Below are 27,082 nucleotides of genomic sequence, written 5' to 3' on the forward strand. Positions count from 1 at the left end.
CCTACGAGTTTAGCGAGTGCTTGGATTTCCTCTCTGATGAGAACGTTGACATGTTATTGATTATTTTTAAAGTAAAAGTCAGAACAAAAATATGTTTCACCTGCAGTCATAATGCCTGAAAATTAGAATTAGTGAACTGCCAAAACAAAGAAATCATGCCTATGGTTTACAAAACTGTGTATAATTAAAATATACTGGCTCAAATTTACTAAATGTAAATAAGAATAATAAATAATAATTAAAAGATTTATCGCTGTCTGGTTCGACCATATCTAACTTATTGTGTGGAAATTTGGGGTAATAACTATAAAAGCAATCTTCGCAGGGTCGCAGGGGTGCTGGAGCCTATCCCAGCTGTCTTCGGGCGAGAGGCAGGGTACACCCTGGACTGGTCGCCAGCCAATCACAGGGCACATATAGACAAACAACCATTCACACTCACATTCATACCTATGGACAATTTGGAGTTACCAATTAACCTAGCATGTTTTTGGATGTGGGAGGAATGATGGCCGATCATGCGTGGCCGATGGTGGAATCGAACTCCGGTCTCCTAGCTGTGTGGCCTGCGCACAAACCACTCGCTCACCGTGCAGCCCGAGTGAGCAACATATTATAATAAATGTAACAACAACAGATAGTAAACACAAAATGCACCACAACAACATAGAAACAATGCATCTCAAGGTTAGTTCCGGGAGGAACGGTTCTTGAGAAAACATCACTGCCTCCTTTTTCTCCAGTCTCCGTCACTGACAATCCAACAACTAGCTTCCCATCTTTAGTCAGAAATCACCTAACTTAACAATACAGCTATTTACATCTTTTTGGTCAGGATTTTTTATTTTTTTTATTGTTGACCAACAATTAAAAATTGTGTCTGTCATCCTGTCTGCAGTTCCGCTGTCTCCGTCCATGCCAAATATACAGCAAATAGTGAACATTAGGGCGAGAAAGCGGGTTGGGTAATACCAAGTATTCAGCAGGGGGAGGGCAGTTACATTACCGGATGATTAAACCAGCTACTGTTTTGCTGGCATATGATATAAATAAAGAAAAACAACAAGATGTTAATGCAAGATAATGTATACTTTTATTAAATCTGAATAATGTGATTATATTCGTGGGGTTGTATTGGCTGGATCTGATTATTGCGGCGGTCATAACTTTTCCCCAGTGCAAATCACGCACCTCCTTTAGTTGGTCTATTTTCTGGCTTATTTATTTTACTACAACTGTAAATCATTTTTAAAATGGTAAATTATGCTGTCCAGAGTTGCATGTTTGGTATATACAGTTATCATTGAACGTAAAAGTAAGGAGCGGGCAGCAGAGCAACACATTGCATGTATATCTTGTCTAGTGACGTGACGCTAGAATAGCATATAGAACACTTTTCATAAAACTATATCATGACCACGAGGAAGGCCGCCCCGATTTAGAGACGCTAGGAAGAAGCTTGTGAGATTCCTGCATTTTTTTTCTTCTGTGTGTGTGTGCGCGTGCATATGTGCGCCTGTGTGTGTGTGTGTGCACCCACTTCCTTCATGGTAACAGCTGTCAAAACGTTGTCGGATTATAGTACACCGCAAAGTTACAGCTCGTATTAGAGCCTGGTACAGGGCAGGAAGCGAGGAGGAGTCCAGAGTCTCTGAGAGGAAGAGTAGCCAACAGTCCAGAGCTGCTAATTTAGCTACACGTGTCAGGGATTTGCTATTCCGGTATTAGAACAGATATCCAATAATTGTGTTTTGCTTTCAAAGCTTGGTGTTAAATTCCTCTATGGAGTCTTGGTTGTGCACCGGGGCTTTAGGGCGAGTGTGATGAAGTTTGTTAGGAGAGAAAACTCCCCCAAAATCTCCCCTCGCCCGCCCGAGGGAACATTGAAATTAATAATAGCAGTGCGGCAGGGTAATTCCGCTCGCACGTAATGTATGTCTGAACAGTGTAAGCCCAAATCTGAGTCATGAGTTGCATTTCATGGTGACTTTGTTTGACACTGAGGTCAAGCTCACAGACACACAGGTCGAGTGTACAGTACAGTATGACAGTATGCAGCGTATATAATGGAGGTCTCCATGATGAGTTGACTCTAGACAAGAACGTCAAAGCAACATGATATTGATACTGTATCCTAGAGACCCCAACAGTCATGATAATTCATGACTGCCTATCATGTTCAATTTTGAAACATCCCAGTTTTGACATATTGTCTGTCTTTTATGGTCAAATTATTACATACATCACAATAACCAAATATCAAATATGACATATCAGATAACAGAGTGGGCTGCACGGCCACACAGCCAGGAGACCTGGGTTCGATTTTCAGCAATGTGGAGTTTGCATGTTCTCGCCGTGCATGCGTAGGTTTTCTCCGGGTACTCCAGTTTCCTCCCACATTCCAAAAACATGCTAGGTTAATTGGTGACTCCAAATTGCCCATAGGTATGAATGTGAGTGTGAATGGTTGTTTGTCTATATGTGCCCTGTGATTGGCTGGCGACCAGTCCAGGGTGTACCCCACCTCTTGCCTGAAGACAGTTGGGCTAGGCTCCAGCACACCCGCGACCCTCGTGAGGATAAGCAATGGATGGATCAATTTTAATGTTATTTATTGCATTTGGAAAAAGAAGCCGACCGCTTTCAGTATTAAAATGTAGAAACTCCAAAGAGTCTTAACTTGAATGAAGGCAGGAGTTTACAATACAATACGTATGAGGGCTTCCAGTTTTCTTCCGGACCCCTGAAATAAAAATGTATTTGAAGACAGCTGGGATAGGCTCCAGTACGCCCGCCACCCTCGTGAAGTAAAGTTGTTCAAAATGATTGAATGAATGAAAAGATATCAGAGTAAGTTTGGAATAAAGTTTGCCTTTAGATTGCAAATATACAATTGGCAATACTAGTGTTTGTGAGAAGGGAGTAAGGTGTTTTTTTTTTGTTTGTTTCTTTCTGCTTTTTTCCTGATTACGGAGTCGCCACAGCGGTTCTTTTTGATCCGCATAGTAATCCTGACGAATATCGATGATGCTTACTAGTGGAGTTTCCAACCGGAGTCCATTAAGGTGTCTACCTGTAATACTTCTAATGTAATGTGTTCATGTGCAACAGGTTCTGTTGTGTTGCCTCTGTTTTGCTTGTTTACTTTGGTGACATTTTCCTTTGTTATTGTTCCCACTTAGATCCTGTGACTCACTATGAAAGGAGTCATTTCGACTTGCCAATTAGGGTATTTAGCTATCTGACCACAGGAGAAGGATGTGGGATTGTACTGCCTGAACTATACCGGAATTCTTTTTTGCTTCATCTCGCCAACCTAGTTGGTATAAGTCTGGGTTTTTCCTGCTCCAGCCTATCCTTTATGCCTGTTTCCTGCCCTCCTAGTTATATCTTTGTCAGGTTTTTTGTTCTTAGTTGTCTCAGTAGTTTTTTTCTGTGTCTTCTACGGCGCCCTTCACCTGAAGTCAGCTGGGATAGGCTCCACCATCCCCCCTCGACCCTAAAGAGGATGAGCGAAATAGAAAACGGATGGTCTTTTGTTTAGTTACCCTGTTTTGCACCATCAACCCCAATGACTCGCCAAGCAAGATGTGAAATAATTTAAAAATTCATTTATTATTTCAGATTTTCTTTCCGCCTTTGTTATACAAAGATGTTAAATAACTTAAATACATTCTTACCAGTCATTTGTGATCTGTTTACGTCTACAAGCTATACACATGAGGTAGAGGGGAAATAATTTAGGGTTCCCATAAGACATGACAAACCGTTGTTTGCTGTATGGCATCATTGTTGCAATACATGTTTGTTTGTTTCCATGCACAACACAAACCCTAACAAAAAAATGTAAATGTGTAAAAGTGACAACGTTATATTTCACACAAGTAGTTGATTATACTAACGGATCAGATGCAATAGTCCACGACTGATTTAGTCGGAAGATGGTGCACATGAATACAAATTTGTTAGGATTTGTTAGTGCTTAGGAAAAAAAACAGCAAGTTTTGAAATGAATACATAGAACTGCTTCTTGAAGCCTCCACCCCGAAACATAAAAAAATACATGATATAAACTCAATTTAGACTTTTGACGTTATTTACACTAAACACATGCTCATAATATATTTAAAAATAATTTATCTTTTTTTTTCTACAAAATAGATTTTTTTTTTTGTACATGATCTACTGCTACCTAAACAGTGCAGAGTTTTGGGATTTGTGGTTTGAGATCATCATTATCTGCTGCTGCGTCATTCTCCTCTTTTGGCTTACATACAATCTATAAACAAACTCTGTGGGCATCTTGCTATTCCTGTCAATGCATCCAATAGTAGAGACCGTCTTGTTTTGGGGTTTTTTTGTGTTGCGAGAGCACACATACCAAAAAGCTGTGGCAAGAAGGCATTTGAGCTGCATGGACCACCATAGCTATTATGGTTTCCATGCAGCGTGGAGGTTCTATGTATATGTGACCAGGGCTTTATTTGGCATGACTCATGCTTATCAAAATGCTTCAAATTCAGGACAAAAAAAAAAATCTTCCTGAAGCTTAATTAAAAAAAGAAAAGGTCCATGGTCGATGATTATGATTACAATCTAAAACTTTGAGCAATAACATGTGCCGTTACTTTTGCCTTTTTACCACAGGAGAAGAAACATATTTACAACAAAAGTCTCTACTGCATAAATACAGATTTTTTGTCTTTAAATACTAGGGGTTTCAGTGTGGGAATGAACGCTATAATACAAAGCTGGGTCCCTCACTCAGTAGTCAAAAAACAAGGCATATGGAAAGGTCCTGTATTTGATAGCTGGATACAATACAAGGCTGTGTTCACACTGGTATAGTTCAGCACTTCAGTCTGGACTGAAAATTAAAAAAAAAAGATACTCAGGGCACACTTTGGTGTGGTTGGCTGAGCATTCACACTGGTATCTTTGTCATGGGACCAAAGGCTGCATATGCAGAGAGTGAGGACTTGATTGGGCAGCTTATGTCACATATCACATGATGTAACGCAAATATTCCTATTCAAATTGCCATCTTCTGAGTTGAAGGTGTACGTTATTTTAATATTCTGCTATGTTTACTGTTTAAAATTTCACAAAAAGCTCCTAAAACATATTTTTAAAGAGTGCTGTTGTCTTACATACAGATCCAATTTATTTTCTCTCACATATTTATAATTTCTGTATGCTTTTTGCTGTTATTTTAATGTGTATTGTACACATTTGAGCTCTGGTAAACAGAACCATGCCAGAGTGTGGTTCAGCACACCAAGGGTTCAGATAATGGCATTCTAATGCACCTTATGTGCTGACAATACACACGCCTTTATTATCACGGAAGCAGCTTTCCCGCACCTTAACGAGATGTGTGGTTGATTAATGTGAATGGCAGGAAGAGTATGGCTCAAAGGATTGGTGGTAGTTGTTAAGGGAACAATTTGAAATACTAGTAAAAGGGGCTACATTCCTCCATTTTCTCCACAGCTTTCTGGGGTGGATTTAAGTTCCACAATGAGGAGTGTCCAAGTTTGATCACACAAGGCCACTGCCGTCTTCATAATGCCGTCAAACAGTCATAGTGGTTTGAGTTATTCCCTGAACATTGATTTGGTGGAGACACCTAAACTGGCTGCTTGTGTTCCTCGTTCACCAGACGATACATTATTAACACCTGTACAATCTAGGAGATCTAGGAGATCTAGATCTACAGGTGTCCTTAATATAGTGTCCAGCAAGTGTATACTTATACTAACATTTGCAAATGCATTTAAAACCAAAAAAGGTAAGTTTTCCCTCCAAGTGTGAAGGAGAAGTCTTAAAAAAAAAAGTATCTGATCAGTCACACAAACGGCAAAAGCGTTGGTGCGGTTAGTGGTTTCTTTTAACGTAAAATGAGATAAGTGGCTTGTATAATGTCTTTACAATATATTTATATAATGCTATATGAAGTTATGTACATGCATATGCAAACACACAACATGTGCGCGTGTACAGAATGTGCGTGTAAAGTCATTGATAGAGCTGACCTCCTCCGTCGCTTTCAATACACACGTCGTTCTTCTTCTTCTTCGAGTCTCTTGGCTATGCTTGCTTTTGTAAAGGTTGCATTCTTTGTCGTCTTGAAGGCTTGAGATGTTTACCCAGTTGTCTGAGGAGAAATTCGCAAAGCCACCACAAAGAAATAAAACAAAAAGGAAAAAAAAAAAATCCCTCAAAGTGCATATGGCGTCAGAGAACAGTGTCCCAACTCCCTCTCCCGGTGTCGGTATTAGCCCTTGCAGGTGTAGACCTCCTCCCTCTGTGTGCACTGCTTGCACTCCACGTAGCAGCACCAGCGCACCTGACACTGGCAGGGCCGCGTCACCTCTCTGCTCTGGGTGTTGTGGCCCCGCCCGCAGCAGATGGCATCGCAGTTTTTGTCCTTGTAGCACTTACGAGCTGCTGTGCCTGATGAGAACTTGCTGGGCCTGCAGAAACTGGGTGAGTCCTCGATGTGGAGCAGGTCCATGGTGCGGGGGATCTGGTCGTTGAGACCAGACAGGTGGTGGTGGGGATGCTGAGGTGTCTGCTGCTGCTGTTGCTGCTGTTGCTGCTGTTGCTGCTGTTGCTGTTGTCCCCGCGCTGAGGTGGAGATGTCGCCCTCCCCCGTGGCCTCGTTGGTGGAGCTGCCCACCTTAACTGAGGTCTCATAACGCTGCTTCAGCTGCTTGCCAATCTCGTGGAAGGGCAGCAGCTGCCTCCAGCAGGTCTGGACGGTGCAGGAGCCGGAGACCCCGTGGCATTTGCAGGTGGTCTCCACACCAGCTTTGATAACCTGGACAGTCAGACAATATTATTAACGGCTGTTAAGGAAGAACACTGGATGACCGAATAAGACTGAATAAGACCACTAATGTGGTTCTTTGGTCAAATCAGAGACTATTGCTTCATTCCGGAACCCAAAAGCATCTTTCTACACCTGTCTATGGGATGATTTGGACAGTTTATTACATGTTGTATAAAGAAGATGCTGCACCAGTCTAGCATGGAACCGTGGAGCTTGTATAGATTGTCTCATTATGAACCGATTTACTGTTTACATGCTTGCATTAGCTCCACTGAATAAACTGCTTAAACAGTTCACTGCAGGTCCCAAATTGACTTTGGGCAAAAAGTTGACAAGAGGTTACTTGAGGTGATAAGCCAGCTGCTTGTTTGTCAGCTACAGTGTCTCACGTGTCAGCAACCACTTCAGTGGCTTGTCTCAAAGAACAAAACAATCAACTATGTACTATGAACCACAACTCCTCACAGTACCGACAATGGAAAACCTCAAAATCTCACTCAGTGTATTTTTGTCATTTCTAGTCAAAATACCGCAGCAAACTTAATATAAGACAAAATCCTCCAAAGAGAACCGTATTTTCTGGACTATAAGTCGCACTTTTTTTCATAGGTTGGCTGTTCCTGCGACTTATACTCCAGAGCGACTTATAAATTAAAAAACTGTTTATGTGACATAAAGACTGGACACCTTTTCTGTTCATGTTTATTTTGTGTGTAGCTGAATAACCATTGTGTTAGTATATCTTACGTATATGTATATGTATATGTACACACGCTCACTGTATAATAGAAAATATGAATATTTATTTGATGTTATTCACTGATGCAGTTCTATATTGTTTCAGTGTTGATCATATAGTAAAGTCAAGGTGCATTCATTGTTACAATTGATTGGAAATCCAACATTATTTGAATGTTGATTCAATCACTTTCTGATGTAACAAAAAAGTGAAATATTAATGGAACTTTAGTCCAAAACTGTTTATTGGAATGTTACAACAATAACTTTGTCATAAGAACGAATTTTACAGTAATTTTACTATATATGTGTCTATATGGCTATGCTCAGAGTTTGCCCGTGAAAAAATTGTGCTGGTATATCAAGCAGGTTTGAGCGCTATACCTGACTGTGCTTTAGGACTTTTGACTGCCTAAATAAATGTGTGGTTATTTTCAAGCAGTACGTAGCTTAATGTCTTAAATCCATCACAGTATTACCGTTATAGCTTGCTAATTCTGGTCAGGGATTGCACCTTCAAGACATTTCAAAATGTAGGTGGATGACCTACCGGAACTCAACACACATTAGCCCAGTTTGAACCACGTGGAATAACACGGGATGTGACAAAGTATTTCCATGTAGTGGCCGTGCTGGACTTCCACTTTCTCTCTTATGGTATGATGTAAAATTGAAATATGACTTTATCATACCAGGGTTTACCTTGAAATCAGTAACCTGCCCATACCTGTGGCCGGGTGTTGATTATTTTCTGTGGATAGTACACCTGTACTGTTATACAAGCTGTACACTGACTACTCGACAAGTACTACTCACCAGGGGTAGATTATATTCCTGACAGCATAAGTAGGATATGGATGAGTGAAACATTAAAAAGCAGCATAAGCACTTAGTTCCATTAGTGGGTGGAGTGTTGTGGTTTGAGAAGATGAAGGTTATTATTGCTGGTCATCAGAACAAAAGGGGAGCAGTTTGTCTCAAAGTACACACATGGAATTTTAATCAAAGTCATTAACTATTATTATGATAGGTGAGAGGAGGTTGTTGCCATGACTCTCCCTCTGGATGATAAAGCAGCTATTCACAAAGATGTTTTGGACACTTATACCCATGCTTTGGCTTTAACTGTGCTTTTGAAACCCAGATATGAGCTGGCCTGCAGCGTCAGTCATTCCATAACTTGGAAGTGACTTGGAACAAAAGATGCCTCATCTATAAGAAGTGAAACGGCCAGCTAAAAAAAAAAAAAAAAAAACGACCGCAACGTCAAAAGCAATGAGCGTCTTCAGAATCAATGACAATAACACATTGTCTTAGAGCAGGTTTTGGATACCATCTCACTTTCTTTTCTCCCAACTGTGAAAGAGATCAGAAAGTGAACATTCATCACGGCAACAGGTCAAGAGAATGCAAGAGGTCAGCTTTTTTTTTCATAAATGTCAGACAAGGAGAGCCAGCACATTCCACATCCGTCCTAAATCTACGGTGGGATAAAAACATAACCATACATAGAAAATACATACCAAATTATCTGTTTTGACAGCTTTTAATAGTTTTGGTCTCTGACTATGAAAACTATAAATGTTTCATCATCTGACAGTCAGGAGCCAAAATGGTTGCAGACACCAACCGTCAAATTTATGTTAGTAAAATAAATACAATTTATTAGGGATCTGTATCTGTTCACCCACCTAAATTATCTGCATCTGTGCTCAAAATGGGCGAGGCATGAACTCGAAGAGGGCACAATTTTCTTGAAAATTGGTAGTGCATGAACTGGAAGTGGGTGTAGTTTGCCAGAAATGGGCGGAGCTTCAATCATTATATTATTTTACGCGTGAAATTAACATGGATTGATGAAAAGTTGCTATATTTGATTAATAACCAAAAATATGTGTACTGTGTATATGTGTAAGTGATCTATCAGACTTCCATCCGTCAATATTCTATGCCGCTCGCTAGGGTGCGGGGGTACTTTGGCCGAGAGGAGGGGTACACCCTGGACCGGTCGCATCTGTCAGAGTTACTCGTTTTTATTATCAACTCTTCTACAACTTTCATTTTTGTTCTTAGTTACATTTTCTCGAATGTGCCTTTCACAAGCTCATAAAAAATATGGTCACGAATGGCCCACAGGTAACACTTTGGGCTGCCCTGGGTTACAAGGAGGTGCTCTTCTGCAGCAAACCTCTTGTGAGGATTACACAGTTTGCATTACAAATGGAACACTTCATCTCGGAGCAGAATTAACAATGCATACAAACAAAAATATCTTTTGAGAAAACAAGTGGGACAGCACTTAAGTCTCAAAACTTATGTCTAAATTTTGTGACAAAACAGCACCCCAAAGTGCGCTGAAAGAGCGCCAGGATTGGCGCAGGAGAAGCGCACCCTGCGCAATGGTAAATTGGCTGTTGTGCACAGTGCAGCCACGTCACCAAAACCTCACGGGCAGTGTCAGGCACATTTCAATGCAATGAACAATCACAGCAACCACGATTTCACGTCTGAACCAGCATGTTTTTGCATTAATTTTCCCATCACATTTGACATCAGATCAAAGGCGTCAAGCATAATGAGAACTTGATAGCACCTGAAAGTATGATTTCCATTACGGATACGGATAATTGACAGCTGTACTTGTAATCTGCATCATTCAACTCATCCCTACAATTTATGATAATTTATTTGGTTTATACTAATGCAATCACTTCTTATAACTATTTTTGTTGTTTTGTTGATCATTAATATCCCCTGTAGAAAATGTTTTCAAAATGTGGCATAGTGAGCCTCCTAAAGACCAAAAATCAATTAATTGTTCAATTTACATAACTGAATTTAGCTTAGCAGGTTTGAAAAATATTTTGTTCTTTATTTTTCTCAAGCTGCTCCTTCTCTTAAGTCATCTGGCTGGCCCGCCTCTGGCTTTGAAAACCACTGATCTATGGTATTCAACCTGTGGTCTTCCTTGGGCTCTCCAAAACAATCACAACTGTGGTGAACCAATACATGAATTGCATGAATATCAATAGTAATTCCCAAAATTAATTGAATACATTTATTGGAAGTTGAGACATTTTGCAGTAAAATGATTGTATGACTGTTTTATTATGATGTCTTGAAACTTGCCAATATACCTCATCAGTAGATATAGTCTGCTGCCACGTCAATGAAGTCATAGCAGAATAATGATTGTGTATCTTATCAGCTAATAAATCACTGTTGCCGGGGAACATGTGGAACCTCAAAGGGGTGTGCCTGCATGAGTTTACGATGCTCAAAAACAAGATAGATTAGAACAAGATGGGTCTCCGTGATTGCAGCTATGGGCCTTGTGATCCGTTTCAACTCCATGACCTCAATTAGTAACAAAGGTTTGCACGAAAGCTCACCTTCAAGCCGACGTTGGTGTTGTGCATGTCCACGCGAGCGCGGAGGTCCTTGTTGGAGCGTTTGCCCAGGAAGTCCTTGACAAATTTGTTGGCATATTTGAGGTTGTCCCCGCATCCGCCCCACTGCCACGCCTTACGGTTCTCCAGGTCAGGGGCCTCGTCGCATGTGCAGCGCTCCATGCGGCCTGCACTGCAGGCTTTGGCCATGGCGTGGGTCAGACCCGCCGAGGAGATGGCGTACAAGAAAGCTGTTTCTTTGAATCCTGAGGGTCAAAACAGATTTGTAGAGTGTTAAGATTATAGAATAGACTGGAATGCAAGTTTCCAGTCTTCTCGTAGGAAGTACATTTTGACTAAAAACCCATCCAATTACTGTACATATGAGTACATTTGTCCCAGCAGGTTTAAATTAGGCATACTTGATCTTTATAAAGGTAAGACTACAACTTTTCGGTCTGTTGAGTCGCATATTTTTTTCTCAATACTATTCAATTTAACTTAAACTACAATTGATGCAATAGTTATCACAAAAAAATGTTTAAAAATATACTAACGCTTAACATATTTATTAATGGGGTTGTTTCTTCTCAGTGTGCATGCACAGCAATGCATGTCCACAAGCATGGTGGACATCCAGCTGTGATATTTTGCCAAGAAAATGTTAAAATTCTACATCCTGACAAAGCATTATCTTTCACACAGGATTCACACAGGAACATCCCTTTACCTCTTTTAAGTATGTTGGCTCGGTGGCGGCCTTCCAAGGTGCAGTTCCACCTCTCGAAGCGGAATTGGTATTGGCATTCTAGGGCGCTCATGGTAATGGCCTCTCGCAGGGTCTCGGCCACGCCCGGGTCACGTCTACACATCCTGCGTTGCTTCTTTTCCAGTTTGAGCCGGTCGCACAGCTTGTAGTGGGCCCGGCCCACGTTCTCCTCCGGTAAAGAGTTCAGTGGCAGGATAGACAGCGGCTCATTACCCGTCAACCTAAAAAAAAAAACATGCATGGATACGGTTAAAACAGTGTATGGAATGAAGGAGGAGTAGTTTCTGTTTGTGGCATTTTTATATGTAAAAATGATAGGGAGGCAACATACAAAAAAAAATACTCTCTGACTACATGTTTTGCTTGTAACAATATAAATCATTCACGCTCAATATAAAAGTCCACAACCAAATTGAAATTTTAACTATCTTGAATATACAGCATCATAAATAAACCGGATTCTATGGCTTATTTTTTACTCCCGTGTCCAGTCACTTATCCTTCATGACACACAAAGTGAAAAATATGACTTCCACACCAGTTTAGATTTGAATTACAAAATTAGACATTGATGTTTATTTATAGACATTCATCACTAATCTGTTTTAAATACAACACACAGTAAAACTGCCATTCCAGACCCTAAAGCCAGTTCCTGTACTTGCAGCATGTTCAGACTACTGCTTTAAAAGCAGGTGTGTCCAGAGTGCAGCACATTGTGGAATACAAACAAAAAAAATTACAAAAAAAATGGAAAAAAGAGAAAAAATACATAATGCAATGGGAAAATTTACAGAATAATGAGGAACTATGACAATATTAAAAATACACATTTCCAAAAATAGGCCACACAGCTAGGAGACCAGAGTTCGATTCCACCCAGGGGTATCTCTGTGTGGAGTTTGCATGTTCTCCCCGTGCATGCGTGGGATTTCTCCGGGTACTCCGGTTTCCTCCCACATTCCAAAAACATGCTAGGTTAATTGCCGATTCCAAATTGTCCATAGGTATGAATGTGAGTGTGAATGGTTGTTTGTCTATATGTGCCCTGTGATTGGCTGGCCACCAGTCCAGGGTGTACCCCGCCTCTCACCTGAAGACAGCTGGGATAGGCTCCAGCATGCCCGTGGTATAGAAAATGGATGCATGGATTTTTAAATCCTGCATACTTTTTTTCAATATGCGAACCTCAGTGTAAAAAGTTTGGACAACACTGTCTTAAAGACTTCCAAAAAAAAGCTAATTAAGTTATACATTTCTGGATCAATTGGAGATTCTGATCAGACCTCCATCATCACAATTAGCTTGAAAGTGCATACATTGTCAACTATAGCTTGACATCCTAAACATTTTATCATGAATAATATGGTATAGAACAGCTATGGACAGGCTTTCAAAACAATGGCATCCAAGCAACGTAAGCACATAATCCAGTGTTAATATTGCTATCATCCACTAGTGGGGTTCGGTCGGAGGCATTCACAGCTGTGTTGTATAGATTTAAACACGACCACGCCACAGGATTTACACTCTCATTATAGAATCCCCATACAAACAGGGAGCATTCACAGTACTTGAGATCTTAACGCTGCTTAGCTCGCAGCTGCATGGAGAACATGTGGTCGGACTCGCACTCCTCTCTCCTCAGTTTATTTAAGGGAAGCGTATATAAAAACAAACAAGCCAGGCCTCCACCACAGAGCTGGCAGGCCCCCCGAAAAGCATCGTTCTGAGGTTGTGCGACGGCGGGAGCACGGAGCGACTTGCGTAAACACACACAGGGGACATGACAGTCAGCCTGTGACCATTTTGGTCATGGCGACTGACAAAATTGGCACCCTGGCTGCTTATTGTGTATAATCTCTGGCACCCTTTGCACACTTAGAATGAAACCAAAGAATAAACTGATCTGGAGGAGTGACAAAAGGCACACATGTTTTATGATTCATTTAATGCTGCATTGTTAAGTGGAACAAGCCGTTCCGTCGGATTCTCCCATCTGTTCTTATTTACAAATTCTCCCCACTGAAAATTATGGAAAGAGGAATCATCTGTTCAAGTGTCCAATTGGCAGCAAAGTAAAAACTTAATTTATTAGTTGAAATGTTTTAGACAGAAATTTTATCATTCTTAACAGTAATAAAAGTATAAAAAAGTTTGTTGCATTTCACCTCAGAAATGTGAACTATGAGCATGTGTCAATGTGCCAGAGTACACTGCACCAGTTCACTTCCCCGTGGTGTGTACCTCCAAAAAAGTCTAATCTTGTGTCGCAATGTCTGATTGGTTGGCTTGTATAGTATTATTTCCACTTTTGCGAGCACATGCCTTCTCCTCCAATGGGTGATCAGCATGATCAACATTTGCAATAAAAACGACTGTTGTAATGCATGTTCCAGCTTCTCTCTTTAATTACCGTTGTTCGCTCACAATGAAAGAAGCTCAATATCCATCCATTTTCTACCGCTTATCCTCACGAGGGTCTTGAATATGCTGGAGCCTATCCCAGCTGACTTTGGGCAAGAGGCGGGGTACACCCTGGACTTGTGGCCAGCCAATCACAGGGCACATATAGACAAACAACCATTCACACTCACATTCACACCTATGGATAATTTGGACGTAGCATGTTTTTGGAATGTGGAAGAAAACCGGAGTCCCCATAGAAAACCCACGCATGGATGAGGAGATCATGCAAACTCCACACAGAGATACCCCAGGGTAGAATCGAACTCTGGTCTCCTAGCTGCCTGGCCTATTTTTGGAAATATGTATTATTAATATTGTCATAGTTCCTCATTATTCTGTAAACATTGCATTATGGATTTTTGCTCTTTTTTCAATTTTTTCTGTTTTTTTTGTTTGTTTGTTTTATTGTATTCCACAGTGTGCTGCACTCTGGACACACCTGCTTTTAAAGTAGTCTGAACATGCTGCAAGTACAGGAACTAGCGGCTTTAGGGTATGGAATGGCAGTTTTACTGTGTGTTGTATTTAAAATAGATTAGTGATGAATGTCTATAAATAAACATCAATGTCTAATTTTGTAATTCAAATCTAAACTGGTGTAAACCATTCACACTCACATTCATATCAATGGACAATTTGGAGTCACCAATTAACCTAGCAAATAGTCAGTGATAATTGTGGTTACTCACAGTTGAATATGTAACACATAACTATCAAAACTATACACAAAATACCTGGTGGGTGGGAGTGGAGGTGAGAGTCTGCAAGTCTTAAAATAAGTGAATTGCTGTAAAACTTGAAAGCAAAAACAAAACACTGTGCTTGTGCCTTTCCTTTCAAAACAAGCAACAACACATTGGTGACAGCAATTTAAAACTCTAATATTATTCGATACTTCCATACAAACTCCTGCTAGCTAGACACTTGAATGGATCAAAAAGATGGCCATCCACTTCCAATGACGTTACCGCTTTTCAGACAAGACTATCAGCACTCAGGCGAGTCACCTGGGTTCTTTAACAAGAGATTTGTTTTATTAAGTCAAATAACCGACTGAAGTGTTTCCCCCAGAGTCCTCACTTTCATGCTGACGGTCTTAATGGCTTCCATATGCAGCAGCAATATTGTCTTAAGGGTGCGTGCACCGCATGCCTGGGAATGCGAGGAGTCCAAATCGAACGCGGTTGTGGCGGCATCAGGATCCCCTTTCGGATTGCTTTCCTTTTTACAATGCCTGTTTGGCATTTCTTTAACTCCTCTCACAGTTTGGATTTTTAAAAATGGAAACCTGGCAAGCTGTGTGTTGATGCCGGCCGTTCTCTCTGCATCCTTAGGAAAAACATGTATGGAAGCAGGCAATGAAATAAGCAGTGGCACTCTCACCTGGGACCATGTATTTCATATGACTAAAACGTACCTTTGGTATACATATTGTGGTAGATTTATTCTTCAATGTAACAATGCTTCTTGTAGTCCTTACACCATAAGTTATATCCCATTTATATGGAGCCACTGTAAAATGTCCCTTATCATTATTGCCTAGAAAAATATTAGACCTGTTTTACAAAGTATTCTTTTATCAAACTGTAATGTGTGAACTATACAAACCTCGTATCATGGATGTTCACCAGAGGAATTATCGTGGTTAATTGGTTCCTTGAATCCCCGTAAAGTAGAAATCCTTATTTATAGATCAAATATTTTCATAGTTTCATAGAGCTTAGAAAACCTACATATGACCTTTTAAATATATATTTTTTATATGTTTAACATTATTAGTTCCCTCTAGACATGAAATTACACTGCTATTGTCACCTTAACACTTGTATTACCCAATATACTAGACATAATCAGAGAAAACAAGCCATTTGTGACATAAATAGGACTTGTGCTTATGTGTTTTGTAAAAAAAAATTGTTCTGGACGTGTGGAGGACAAGGACAGGAGGTGTTATTGTTATGTTTATTATTTATAGTTGTGGTTTTTTTAGGGATTTCCGATATCTGCTTTTTTGTTGACAACCGATATGCAGATATTGTCCAACTGTCTTGTCCAACAAGCGATATCAATATATGAAACATCATTTTTCTTGAGTAAAATTATAGCAAAGTCACACACATACTCTTAAATGAGTACACTTGTTTAATTGGCTACTCCACCTATCTCAGAGTACATAATTAATGTATTACATTGTTTATGTAAGAATACATTTGTGTTTCTTGTGTCATGATTTATATTATATTTGGAAAGATTTCATTTGTTTTTACTTAAAGGGAGACTTTGTGCTCTGTTGCTGACGTAATGTGAATTACCATTGTGTGGAATCAATCAAAATACATTGTATTTGGTGCCCAAGTATATTAGTATGTGTGAGAACGTATAAACTAGACGCATTAAGTTAAATTTCAGCCTTGCCACGTCCAAGTAGTTAAATATATGGAGCTCACATAGTTGTTGGTTATTCTGCATTATTGATTGCTAGTGTCTTGTCTGTTCTTGTCTACATATTAGATCACTGTGTGATGTTTTAGCACTTTAAGACCTGTGAGTAGGAACGGCATGTGGAATAATATGGAAGTGGAACTGGTAAGTTTAATGGGAGCTTTGTACTCTGCTTGCTAAGTAAAGACTTTCTCGCATAACTTTTGAGCGGCACAATATGAATTGTGTTATGTTGCATTTCTACAAAATTGCAATATTGCGACGTTTGTGCTTTCATGAAAAGGAGAATCCAGATGCAGATATTATCGGACAATCCTAGTTAATAAGTAAACCTGCTGTTCCGGCAATCAAGTTTGGTACTTGTATGGCCCAATGAACATGACAGTAACATTACTGACACCTAGTGACCAGTGTAGAATACTACATTGCATCACATCTTTGAATACATCTTCTGAATGACTATTTGTATATTAGTTCATTTAGTCTTTTGTATCCTTAAAATGCTTGATTTAGACAAAAGATACAAACAGGTGGTGATGTAATAGTATAGTTCCTCCCATCTCACAGGCCCACGCAACACCTCGCCAAGAGTGATTCTTCCTGACGTGTGATATTAGTTACCCCCACCCTCATATAACCAGTACTTTACAACCATTGAAAATTGCATATTTAAAATCCAAAGGTGAAACTTGGAAATAATACGAAAATTCGACGTGCGATGTGCAGTTTGACTCACTCATGCATCGATATCATTATTGGCAAAAATAAACGTGGCTATATGATCTGATTATTGTGCCATATTGGCCGATAATATCAGTTGGATGATATTATCTGACTAACTTTAATAATAATATTTAAATAATATAATAATAAATTCAAGATGTACACCTGGGTTTGTCATAAAGTTAAGTCCGGAAAAAATGACTTCATAAGTTTTGGAAAATATAAGTTTAGAACATTTCATTTTGCCTTTAACATACAGTAACTGGAGGCATAAAATTATTCATTCTTTTTATGAAGCTGCTGAGCCGTGGAAGTCTTCTGGTGCTGCCTCACTTCCACACTCATGTATACAGCTAATGATTTGTCTCCAAGGTAAGATATTCAGCAAAGATCTAAGGTGCAAAGAACAGTACTTTGGGGAACACCACTCCATTGACGAGCCATTGTGTCCTTAAGGTGGGTCTCTTAAGGTGTAGTCTGTACTAATTTGTAGTTCTTCCAAGAACAAAAGACAAACAAATTCACAAGTTGTAAAAATGAACAGTCACTTCACCTTAGTGACAAGCTACATACCCCTAAATATGCGTCCAGTACCATAATCATATCAGTATCATAAAGCTACCAAAGGACTATTCAAGGACTATTCAAATGATGTAAAAAAACAAGTAATTCTAAAAAACAAGTAGAAAATTAAAATAACATCTTCTCCAAGAACGTGTCCATAACATGAAATCATTCCACAGGACTCCTAGTATGAGGAAAAATAGCAACGGGCCACCACATGTCAATGCCTGACAGCTGAAACTCTTACAGAGTACTACTACCTCTATCAAGACATGTTAATGTAATTAGAGGAGAGCCGAGTGGTGTCTGTTTGCCTGCTCTTCAGGACATCTCGGTGTTTTCACATCCTGGACCGTTTTTCCCCGTACGGTGTTATTGTTTGAGGTGTTGGCCCAGCAACACAAGTTACACACACACAGAATATAACGCCGACGTATAAAAGTGGTGATTGTGCTACGTGAAGCTTTGTTTTTCCATTCACACGCACACAGGCTCTTACTCTTCCACCTCTGTCTCATCACTCGCTACAGCGCTGCAGTTTGTTTAGTTCTTTCTCGCCGCATGTCAGCACCTCCCATTGCCCATGACGTTTACTTTACATACATTTTCCATTTCCACTCGCTAGAAGACAATCCCTCAAGGGGAGGAATCATAGACCTTGACAACCATCACTCCCTCTCTGGAAGTGATGCTCAGCTAGTACCATTTTGTTCTGTATTAAAGTACAAGCTCAACCCTGAACCAACTTCATCCATCCACAATAACATTCCCCAATATCTCAAAAATCCAACCTGTAGAATCCGATTCTCTATTAGTTCATTGGCATCAGTGAGTCAATGATACAGCCAGAAACAGGATTCAATATTGATGAATTTAATATATTCATAGTTAAAGCATAGAACCTGTCTCTAAACACATTATTACCATTGCCATATCCCTGTATATGAAATAACACCCCATAGTCACATTTACACTGCTGGCATCTACGTATTTGTTTATACCACATTTTAAATGTGCAGACTATGGGATCACTGTAGGGACACAAGACACGGCCACCGTTTTAACCGTAGTATGCTAGAGAGCTAACAAGTTACCCTCCAAATAAGTTATTCTAAACTTAAGTAAGGCTTTAAGACGGGTAAGAAGCACAAAGTAAAAAGCCAAAAACGTACCACTTCCACATGGAATTAGAGGATAACTTTTTTCACAATGTCCTGTTTGCCATGACATTGCTCACTACATGCAGTGTGAAGTTGAAGTGATGTAATGCCATGTATCATCAATGTTTTGTGTCATTACTGATGCCTAGTGACAAAATGACTCCCCTGTGATTGGTCACACTGTGAAGACAAAACAGTGCCGAAGAACGGGAAAGAAAGGGCAAGCCTACAGCTTGTACCTGGGCACGCCCATACAAGGAAGTCTTTCAGAACCATCCCAAACCTGTTTCAAGGCCTCATTATCTGAATCATGTTTTAACACAAAAAATGTGTAATAGTGTTTCAAATCGGGGAGGCATGACACGGGGGCATGACAGAACATAACTGAAAAACATTGTATTATACTAAAAAATATACCAGTGTTTATGAATAAATATATTAAGTACATTTTAGTTAACATTTGCTTTTTTTGGAGCTCAACTAAACGTGCGACGACTATAGTCACATGGTGCTCACACACAAACACACAAAACCTTACTCAACAATGTATCAACCACCAGCTGAATGCACAGGTTTCTCCATCACAATCCATCACAAGTAACCGCCCTCCTCCTTCTCTTCTTCCTCCAATCACTCCCCTCACCCTCCCTCCCCCCCTTCTACTTATTCCCACTGGTCAATTACTCTAAACGAATGCCAATCATTCCGCCCAGCTGTCGGCTCCACACGAAGCCTCCTTCCAGACAAAACCAAAACGTGGCATTTGCAAAAATGACAGACATCCTGGAATACAAACTACTTGTGCTTTATTCATTAACTCAACACACTGTTGTAATACTTCTTCAGTTATACTGTTTAAATACTCTTTTTGGGTGGCTAAAACTGGATGGCTGAACTTTAGACCACCCTGCCCACACAGGCCATGCCAGCGTTGTAGGAATGTGTGCCGTGCAGCTTAAGTCCTGATGTCTGGAGGCCTGATTGTTTGCTGATTTTCTCCAAAGTGAGTAAGCAAGAAGAAGAATAAATGAAATGAACCATCACAAAACAGTAGCATGGGGCAACTTATGGGTCATGATTACTTGTTGAGTCATGGTGAGGATGTCAATGTGAGAGTAGGAGGAGGTGGAAGTCCACTATCTAGTATGACTTAACAGGATGTGCCCCAGCGTTATGTCATCTTTTCGCTGCTCATTTAAAAACTCACTCAGGCTACATAGAGAAATTCTCACGCCCCGAGCCCCCACACACACGCCACACATTTTGTATTATTTTAAAGTCACAGCCCAATTGTTTAATCCAGAGCCGAGAGTGCAGGCAGCGTGGTGGTTCGGGAATGGGAGTGTGTGGCATAGTAAGAGGTTTAAGTGCTGTGCCTTCTAAGGTCAGCAGCTCTGTTATGGTCACTGTGTGACTGGCACAGATTGGCCGAGCGACGGCGTCCCGCGTGACTACCGCCGCCGCCGCCGCCGCCCCCCGGCTGTGTTCTAGCCCATGCCGTGGCACAGGGGTGGGCTCGTACCAGCCCACTGATGTGCTTCACTCTTTCAGGCGCTGGCTGGTGGCACTGACTCTAACAGAGACCCAGACTAGGCCGGTTTTCCTGAAAAAGCATTTAATTCTTAAATGCGATACATTCCACGAGTCACACCACTACACCATCAACACCAAAATAGCAACTCAAATATAATGCTTTTGCACCCTTGACCCTTGAACTTTAAGAGTTTTGGCACTGTTTTGACCATAGAGATGCCCGAGCAGGGAATCGAAACCGGGTCTCCTAGCTGTGCGGCCTGCGCCCCTTGATATATAAGGGGTGAAAGTTACTTCTTGTTTAGAGAAAATCTGTCTTAAGGGAAGACGGCAGTCACTAAGTCAGAGTGTCAACTATGGCATTGCTACTATCAATGATAATTAGAACTGCAACGATTAATTGATGAATCCAATTAATCTACAACTACGTATGTTGGTAATCAATGAATCATTTAATATGAAAATGACTTGACCACCAAATAAGGCACCACCCCTCACCCCAGAGCAGATGAGCCAAAGCCAAATCCACACCCTGCCCCTATTTAGCTTATTTATTTATTTTTTGTTTGTTTATTTATTGGTGATACATGCAGCAGTCTGTGCCAGTGACTTCGTTGATTTGAAGCAGTGTTTGTGATATTTGTCAGTTGATCGTTTACATTCCTCTACTTCAGTTTGGGTGTAAAAGAATCTCCTCTTTCTTGGCGTTTTTGCTATGATTTGGGGGAGCGAAAAAGTCCATTCACGCATTCTTAAAGAGATTGCTACTAAGAGGCGGATATTAAATATGTTTTTTTAAATCCGATCCATCGATTAATCAAAAAATAATCGCAGTAGCAGCAGCTACAACTGTCATTCTTTTAACTTTTAGAATATTTAGTTTTTGTTTCCATGTGGAGATGCATGGTGGTAAGTGGTGAGCACGCAAGCCTCACAGCTTGGAGACCCGACTTCGATTCCACCCTCTGGCATCTCTGTGTGGAGTTTGCATGTTCTCCCCGTGCATGCGTGGGTTTTCTCCGAGTACTCCGGTTTCCTCCCACATTCCAAAAACATGCTAGGTTAATTGGCGACTCCAAATTGTCCATAGGTATGAATGTGAGTGTGAATGGTTGTTTGTCTATGAGTGCCCTGTGATTGGCAGGCGACCAGTCCAGGGTGTAGGAATAGGCTCCAGCACGCCTGCGACCCTTGTGAGGATAAGCGGTAGAAAATGAATGAATTAATGTTTCCATGTGTGGAAACATTATGAAATATATTTTGTGACTCAGGTGTTAAAAGTAATATTAAAAGTAATATTCGTGTATCATCGTATCTCGTGAGCTGAGTGACACCCCCACAAACTCCAAATTGTTTTGATGGCCAACTTCTAAAAGTACGCATTAGTCTCCCTGTTGTGCAAATAGCCTGTGACTCTTTTTTCCTTGGCTTGCAAAAATCGTCAAATGTTCAACATTGGACCAAACGGGAATTTCCTTGCTGGGTCCTCTGACGCTCACACCGCCGCTGACAGCTGGAGCTGACGGCTTTTTAAGGCAAAAACACGTCCTCGCTGTGGTCTCTTCGGTGCAGCGATGACGCTCGAGTTGCTCTGATGTGAACACATTTTACAGGGCCTCCCGAGCCATGTCATAGAGTCAGAAATATTCAGCCATTTATTGCCTCTTAACAAGCCACATAAAAAAACGAAGGTGTGTATCAACGTTACCACTTTTTAATGACCGAGTCTTTAAAATCAACAGGAAAGCATCTCTCACATGATTATTTTTGCTTTGTATGCTGAAGTTGAGGATTTCTTAATTGCTTTTACACAAAGTTGGCTGCCTTTTGGTTGGCTGTTTTCACACTTTGCTTCCCACTCTCCTTGTGTTACTGCATTAGGTCACAAAGTGCACACAATGCTACTCCACCTAGTGGCACCTTTATGCATAGCAGATTGTGACAAGGGGATGGCATCCAAATTATATATTATAGAAAGCAAACACTCTCAGGTCTGTGTGATGTCAACCCCACAAGTACTGAGAGAATCCTATCTGCTGGCTAAAGTGATACCCTTTGAGGCGGGGCTCAAAACCACAGGATATCCTATGAAGTTGTGGAAATCCCTCTATATCGTCTGCACTCCACGCCTTGCTGCACGTCAGAGTTAATCAGCCCTTTAAGGCCCAGTAAATGAGACGCCCACCTGCACCCACTGTCTGCCCACCCACTGGACACACTACTAATGAGCCGTAATCATTCAGAAGCTCCCCACAAAAATCACTGCTACAAGAGCGCCGAGAAATGTTTATATGTCAGCTCTTCAATGATAACATTGCTGTTGACTTTTAAACACAAAATCACCCCCTTACCCATTTGTTCATGTTATTTTTGGCAAAGTGCCTCATGTTGCTTGGCAATAAAAAAAAAAACAAGTGATAATAGAATGTTTTAAATTAGTAGTAAAGAAGTATTTAAGTATGGAAACTGAAAACCATAATGAATCAGTCACAAACAAACAAGTAATGTGTCTTTTCTATTTGCTTCTCTGTGCAATTGTTGGCCACAATAAGGAGTCATATTTTATCCAAGAGGAGACTGAGGGCAACCAAGTGGAGACTCTAGCAAGGAGGTAAGCTAATATCATCATGTGTGTTTAGTTTTGTAATTTGTTGCAATGTATCCTCACAGTGTTGATGCTGTGACAGGTACTAGAAAAAGTACCTGGTTGTAACTGCTTTTGCTAGTGGAAATGCATCAAAGTGGAATGGCAACTAGCCAAAAAAGTACAGCTAATGAATATATGTGCTAAATATTTGTCTGTTTTTACAAAACAGCACACATAACCACAGTACAGCAAACACGTATTTTGTATTGTCTTCTCTATGTAGCTGTTGGGCAGTCACATTTTGTCCAACTGGAGACTTCGGGCAAAGTACAAGTGGAAAGAGTGGATGCTATATACTACAGCAGCAGGGTAAGCTAATGTGAGCATGTGTATTTTTGTCATTTTTTGGAGTACATCTTCACAGTGTTGATGCAACGACAGTTACTAGAAATAAACACAACAACAGTAGTGATACTATCAGTAACACCACATGTCCAGGCTGGTCCATATAGGCTTTGTGTTGCCATGACACTAACAGCGATGCTGTTCTCCTTGGTACAAGTTTGTGTGACACAGCACTATTTTGATTCTATTTGAATTATCACTTACTGTGTCTTTAAGACGTGGCCTGCCTAAATTAGTGTATCATTTGAATATGATGAAGTCGAGCACAGACGTATCAATCGACAGGTCCATAGTGTCCAACAGAGTAGTCGAGGGCTCTGTTTTTGCTCCTGTCGCACCGTGATTGGAGAGTCCAGCTGCTTCTCCAATGAACTCAATAAAAACAAACCATTGCCTCCTCGCAAACCAGTGAGCGTTTACAAGACCACGGAATGAGAGGCCTTCCTCCCATTTAAGCCAACAGCAAATGTCTTTTAGGCCTAATCCTTGATGCAAAATGATAACGCGTTCAGCAGCACCTGCCACAACAGGCGGGAGTGGAACGAAAACCAGTGCTTGCATTTTTGTGGCGAAGAATGACAATTTAAGCGGGCGCCCGACTACGCCAGGAATCCCACCCCGCCCTCAGCCGCGCAGACCGTGGGCCGGGGAGACGATTGTGTTTATGTTTCACTTACGCTCTGCCGCATACTGGAAATTGGGTATGCAAAGTTGACCCTCTTATTTTGAGTAAATCAGTACTCAGGAGGCCCCCGGGAGGGCCCTGGTGTGTGTTTACAATATTCATGCTGGCAGGTTTGTTTGTACTGTTTGTGCTGCCTCTAACCAGCAGGATAGAGCTGGCGTGACATCAGTGTGGAGTTTCTTTGGGTCGAAGTCACCTGCGCTGCCTCTTTCGGTGAGCATCATGTTCCTCGGCTGCACAGCTCAATCATTCACCCCCCCAAAAATACCTCATTCATATTCTCCTCTCCACCGGGCTGTGACCCGTAAACCTGGAGTGTTGTAACACCATGTGGTAACCCTTTGCTAAGAGAGCAAGTAAATAAACATTGCCATGAGCCGTGAGTGAGTCAGCCAAGAGAGAATCATATTTGTACACCAGTGACGTAGCATAAAAGGAGCAATTCCATGCTACACATGAGTATGGATCAGCATTTTTTTAACCAAGGTTCTGTTGTGTATGAATGTTCTGAACTCCTGTTTGATACAAGATAATTCATTAATCGATGCCCATGTATTATATCTTGCTATCACAAATAATAACACTGGCCAATTTCCAAGTTGAGCTGCCAAAACAATGGCAAGAAGACATGATATTCCCAATCAGGCACCTCACTACAAGGTCATTCAGGAATATATCACTTCTTGCAATAACATGGATGTACGTATATTTGGAAAATTAGTACATCAGTACATCAACTTTGACAGAATTCCCTTGATATTTGAATGTTCTGAACTCCTGTTTCAATGAAAATGCTGTACCAAAGCACGAATGAAGCTCAGCATCACTTAGATTGCGTCATGTTGTCGTTCTTTCAGCTCAACATCCCTTAGCTGATGTCATGCTGACACTTCCTGAGCAAATTAACGCAATTAATCAACAATTAATTCATCAGTTGATTAATTTTCTACTACATGGCTTTTTTATCCAACTACCGGTAATGGTTTTGACCCTTCTAGTAGAAGGTACAAACACTTGGCTAAATGTTCTATAAAGTGTAAATTACTGTGGATTATGGTTTCTAAATCAGTAGTTTTCTAACCTATTACACCAAGTACCACTACTTTAAAAGTATTTCGATATCACCCTACCACTCACCATCACAGTACAGTACAGTATATGTTACTAATGTTTTATTTTTATACAAAAAATACATCTCTGGTGTTCCTAAGTACAACTAGTTGGAGTCTGTGTACCAACAGTGGTACTCGTACCACCGTTTGAGATGGTTCTGAGAACCTTGTAATATGGTACTTCAACAAAATATAGTTTGGACACATTTGATGGTCTGGATGTTACTTTAGGATGGACTTCGACAATTTCTTGTCTGACTAACCCATCGGATGAAACATTTGTAGTCTAGTTTCACAGATCCCTTCCAGGTATAATAAATGTACTTCATGTACTTCAGGCTCACATCGGTGCTACATTTGATGTCAGGATGGGTCACACCTCTTCCATTCAACTTTCCATTTGCTCCAGTGTGCACCTTTGCCCTCTGTCCAATCAAACATTGACAATTTCAAGATTAATTCACGTGTTCCTGGTGTTATTTTACATACATATGAGCAAAAGGTTGAGGTGAAACAAAAGAAAATAATAGTTCCTGCTGCCTGAGGTGTGTGATGTTTATGCTGGATTGGGTGGGGGAGTTTTTTTTGTGCAAGCCCAGCAGCAGCAGACGTTTGGGCCACCAGTCCAGTCCAGTCAGTCAGATGGCTTTATTGTTACCAGCTGTTGCTTGTGAAGTATGTACGTACACTCACCTTTTTGCATTAAGGATATGATGATTTGCTATTTTTGTAAGTAAAAATTAAAAAAAAAATGTGAATGTGAAACACTAATCGCAACAGTGCATCTTATAGTGAGAAAAAAAAACCTGCAGGAACAAGTGATGCCACTACACTTCATTCATGCACACGTCAAAACGTACCTCCAATTAAGTCAATTAAGTGACAAGAGCAGCAGGCATCAAACTCAAAGGAGTCAACTTACCCGAAGTAGGCTGCGCTGGGTGGCGGCAAGTGGACGACAAACACTACGAGTGTGAACGATAACCATCCCAGGAGTAGGTGTCCATCCAGCATTTTGCTGCGGCTCCAGGGAAGATCATTTCGTTGCTCCTGAGTAGCTGTGTGGAGTCCCAACTTGGACGCTCCGGGCTTCTTATAGGAAGAGGAGACGAGGGGCGCTCCTCCCATCCAGCTGCAAAGAGAGAGAGAGAGAGAGAGAGAGAGAGAGAGAGAGAGAGAGAGAGAGAGAGAGAGGAAAGATCGAGCGAGCTGCACTATATAATATAAGCAACATGCATCGATCCTTATGTCACTTCTTTGTTATCTACATAGATCTATATCACATCTTCTACAGGCATCACAATGGAGCTTTTTAAGATAATAATGACATTTTTATAATTAGCGCTGATATTAATTTAACTGTATGTTTAGTTGGTGTTGAACTGCACTGAATCAGGAGAACATTTTTTTATAAATTTTACAATATTTTTAATTGTATATGTTATTGTATATATGTATATATTTTATTTTAATATTACATTATTTCATAATATAATTTTATAATATTTAAAATATTATTTTAAATACATTTTTCGTATGTATTTTAAATACATCTTCAATATACTATGTACCATATGTGTTTCAGTGATTATTATTATTTAGTTACCTATATAGTACATCACTGTACATACAGTATGTGAGAGTATTCAATTTTAAACCAAAAAACAA

The 27,082-nt window shown here is 40.5% G+C and overlaps 1 protein-coding gene across 1 annotated transcript; it reads right to left on the minus strand.

Annotated features, from left to right (window-relative positions):
• Positions 1–3,629: 3,629 nt before the first annotated feature.
• On the minus strand, positions 3,630–26,476 carry wnt9a (wingless-type MMTV integration site family, member 9A). The gene is made up of 4 exons (XM_058067182.1): positions 26,337–26,476; positions 11,696–11,955; positions 10,969–11,231; positions 3,630–6,826 (listed from the first exon to the last, which is right to left on the minus strand). The coding sequence occupies exons 1-4, from the start codon at positions 26,426–26,428 to the stop codon at positions 6,281–6,283; spliced, it is 1,161 nt and encodes a 386-aa protein (XP_057923165.1). The 5' UTR covers positions 26,429–26,476; the 3' UTR covers positions 3,630–6,280.
• Positions 26,477–27,082: the final 606 nt, after the last annotated feature.

Source organism: Doryrhamphus excisus, chromosome 3 (assembly GCF_030265055.1).
Source record: "Doryrhamphus excisus isolate RoL2022-K1 chromosome 3, RoL_Dexc_1.0, whole genome shotgun sequence".
Taxonomy (NCBI): domain Eukaryota; kingdom Metazoa; phylum Chordata; class Actinopteri; order Syngnathiformes; family Syngnathidae; genus Doryrhamphus; species Doryrhamphus excisus.

Bases quoted from the DNA above. Each gene is read 5' to 3' on its own strand.
- wnt9a (XM_058067182.1), bottom strand. From the start codon at position 26,428: ATGCTGGATGGACACCTACTCCTGGGATGGTTATCGTTCACACTCGTA. The intron at 11,956-26,336 runs GTAAGTTGACTC...TTTTTTTTTTAG, and splicing joins CCCAGCGCAGCCTACTTCGG to GTTGACGGGTAATGAGCCGC. The intron at 11,232-11,695 runs GTAAAGGGATGT...TTTGACCCTCAG, and splicing joins AGCCAACATACTTAAAAGAG to GATTCAAAGAAACAGCTTTC.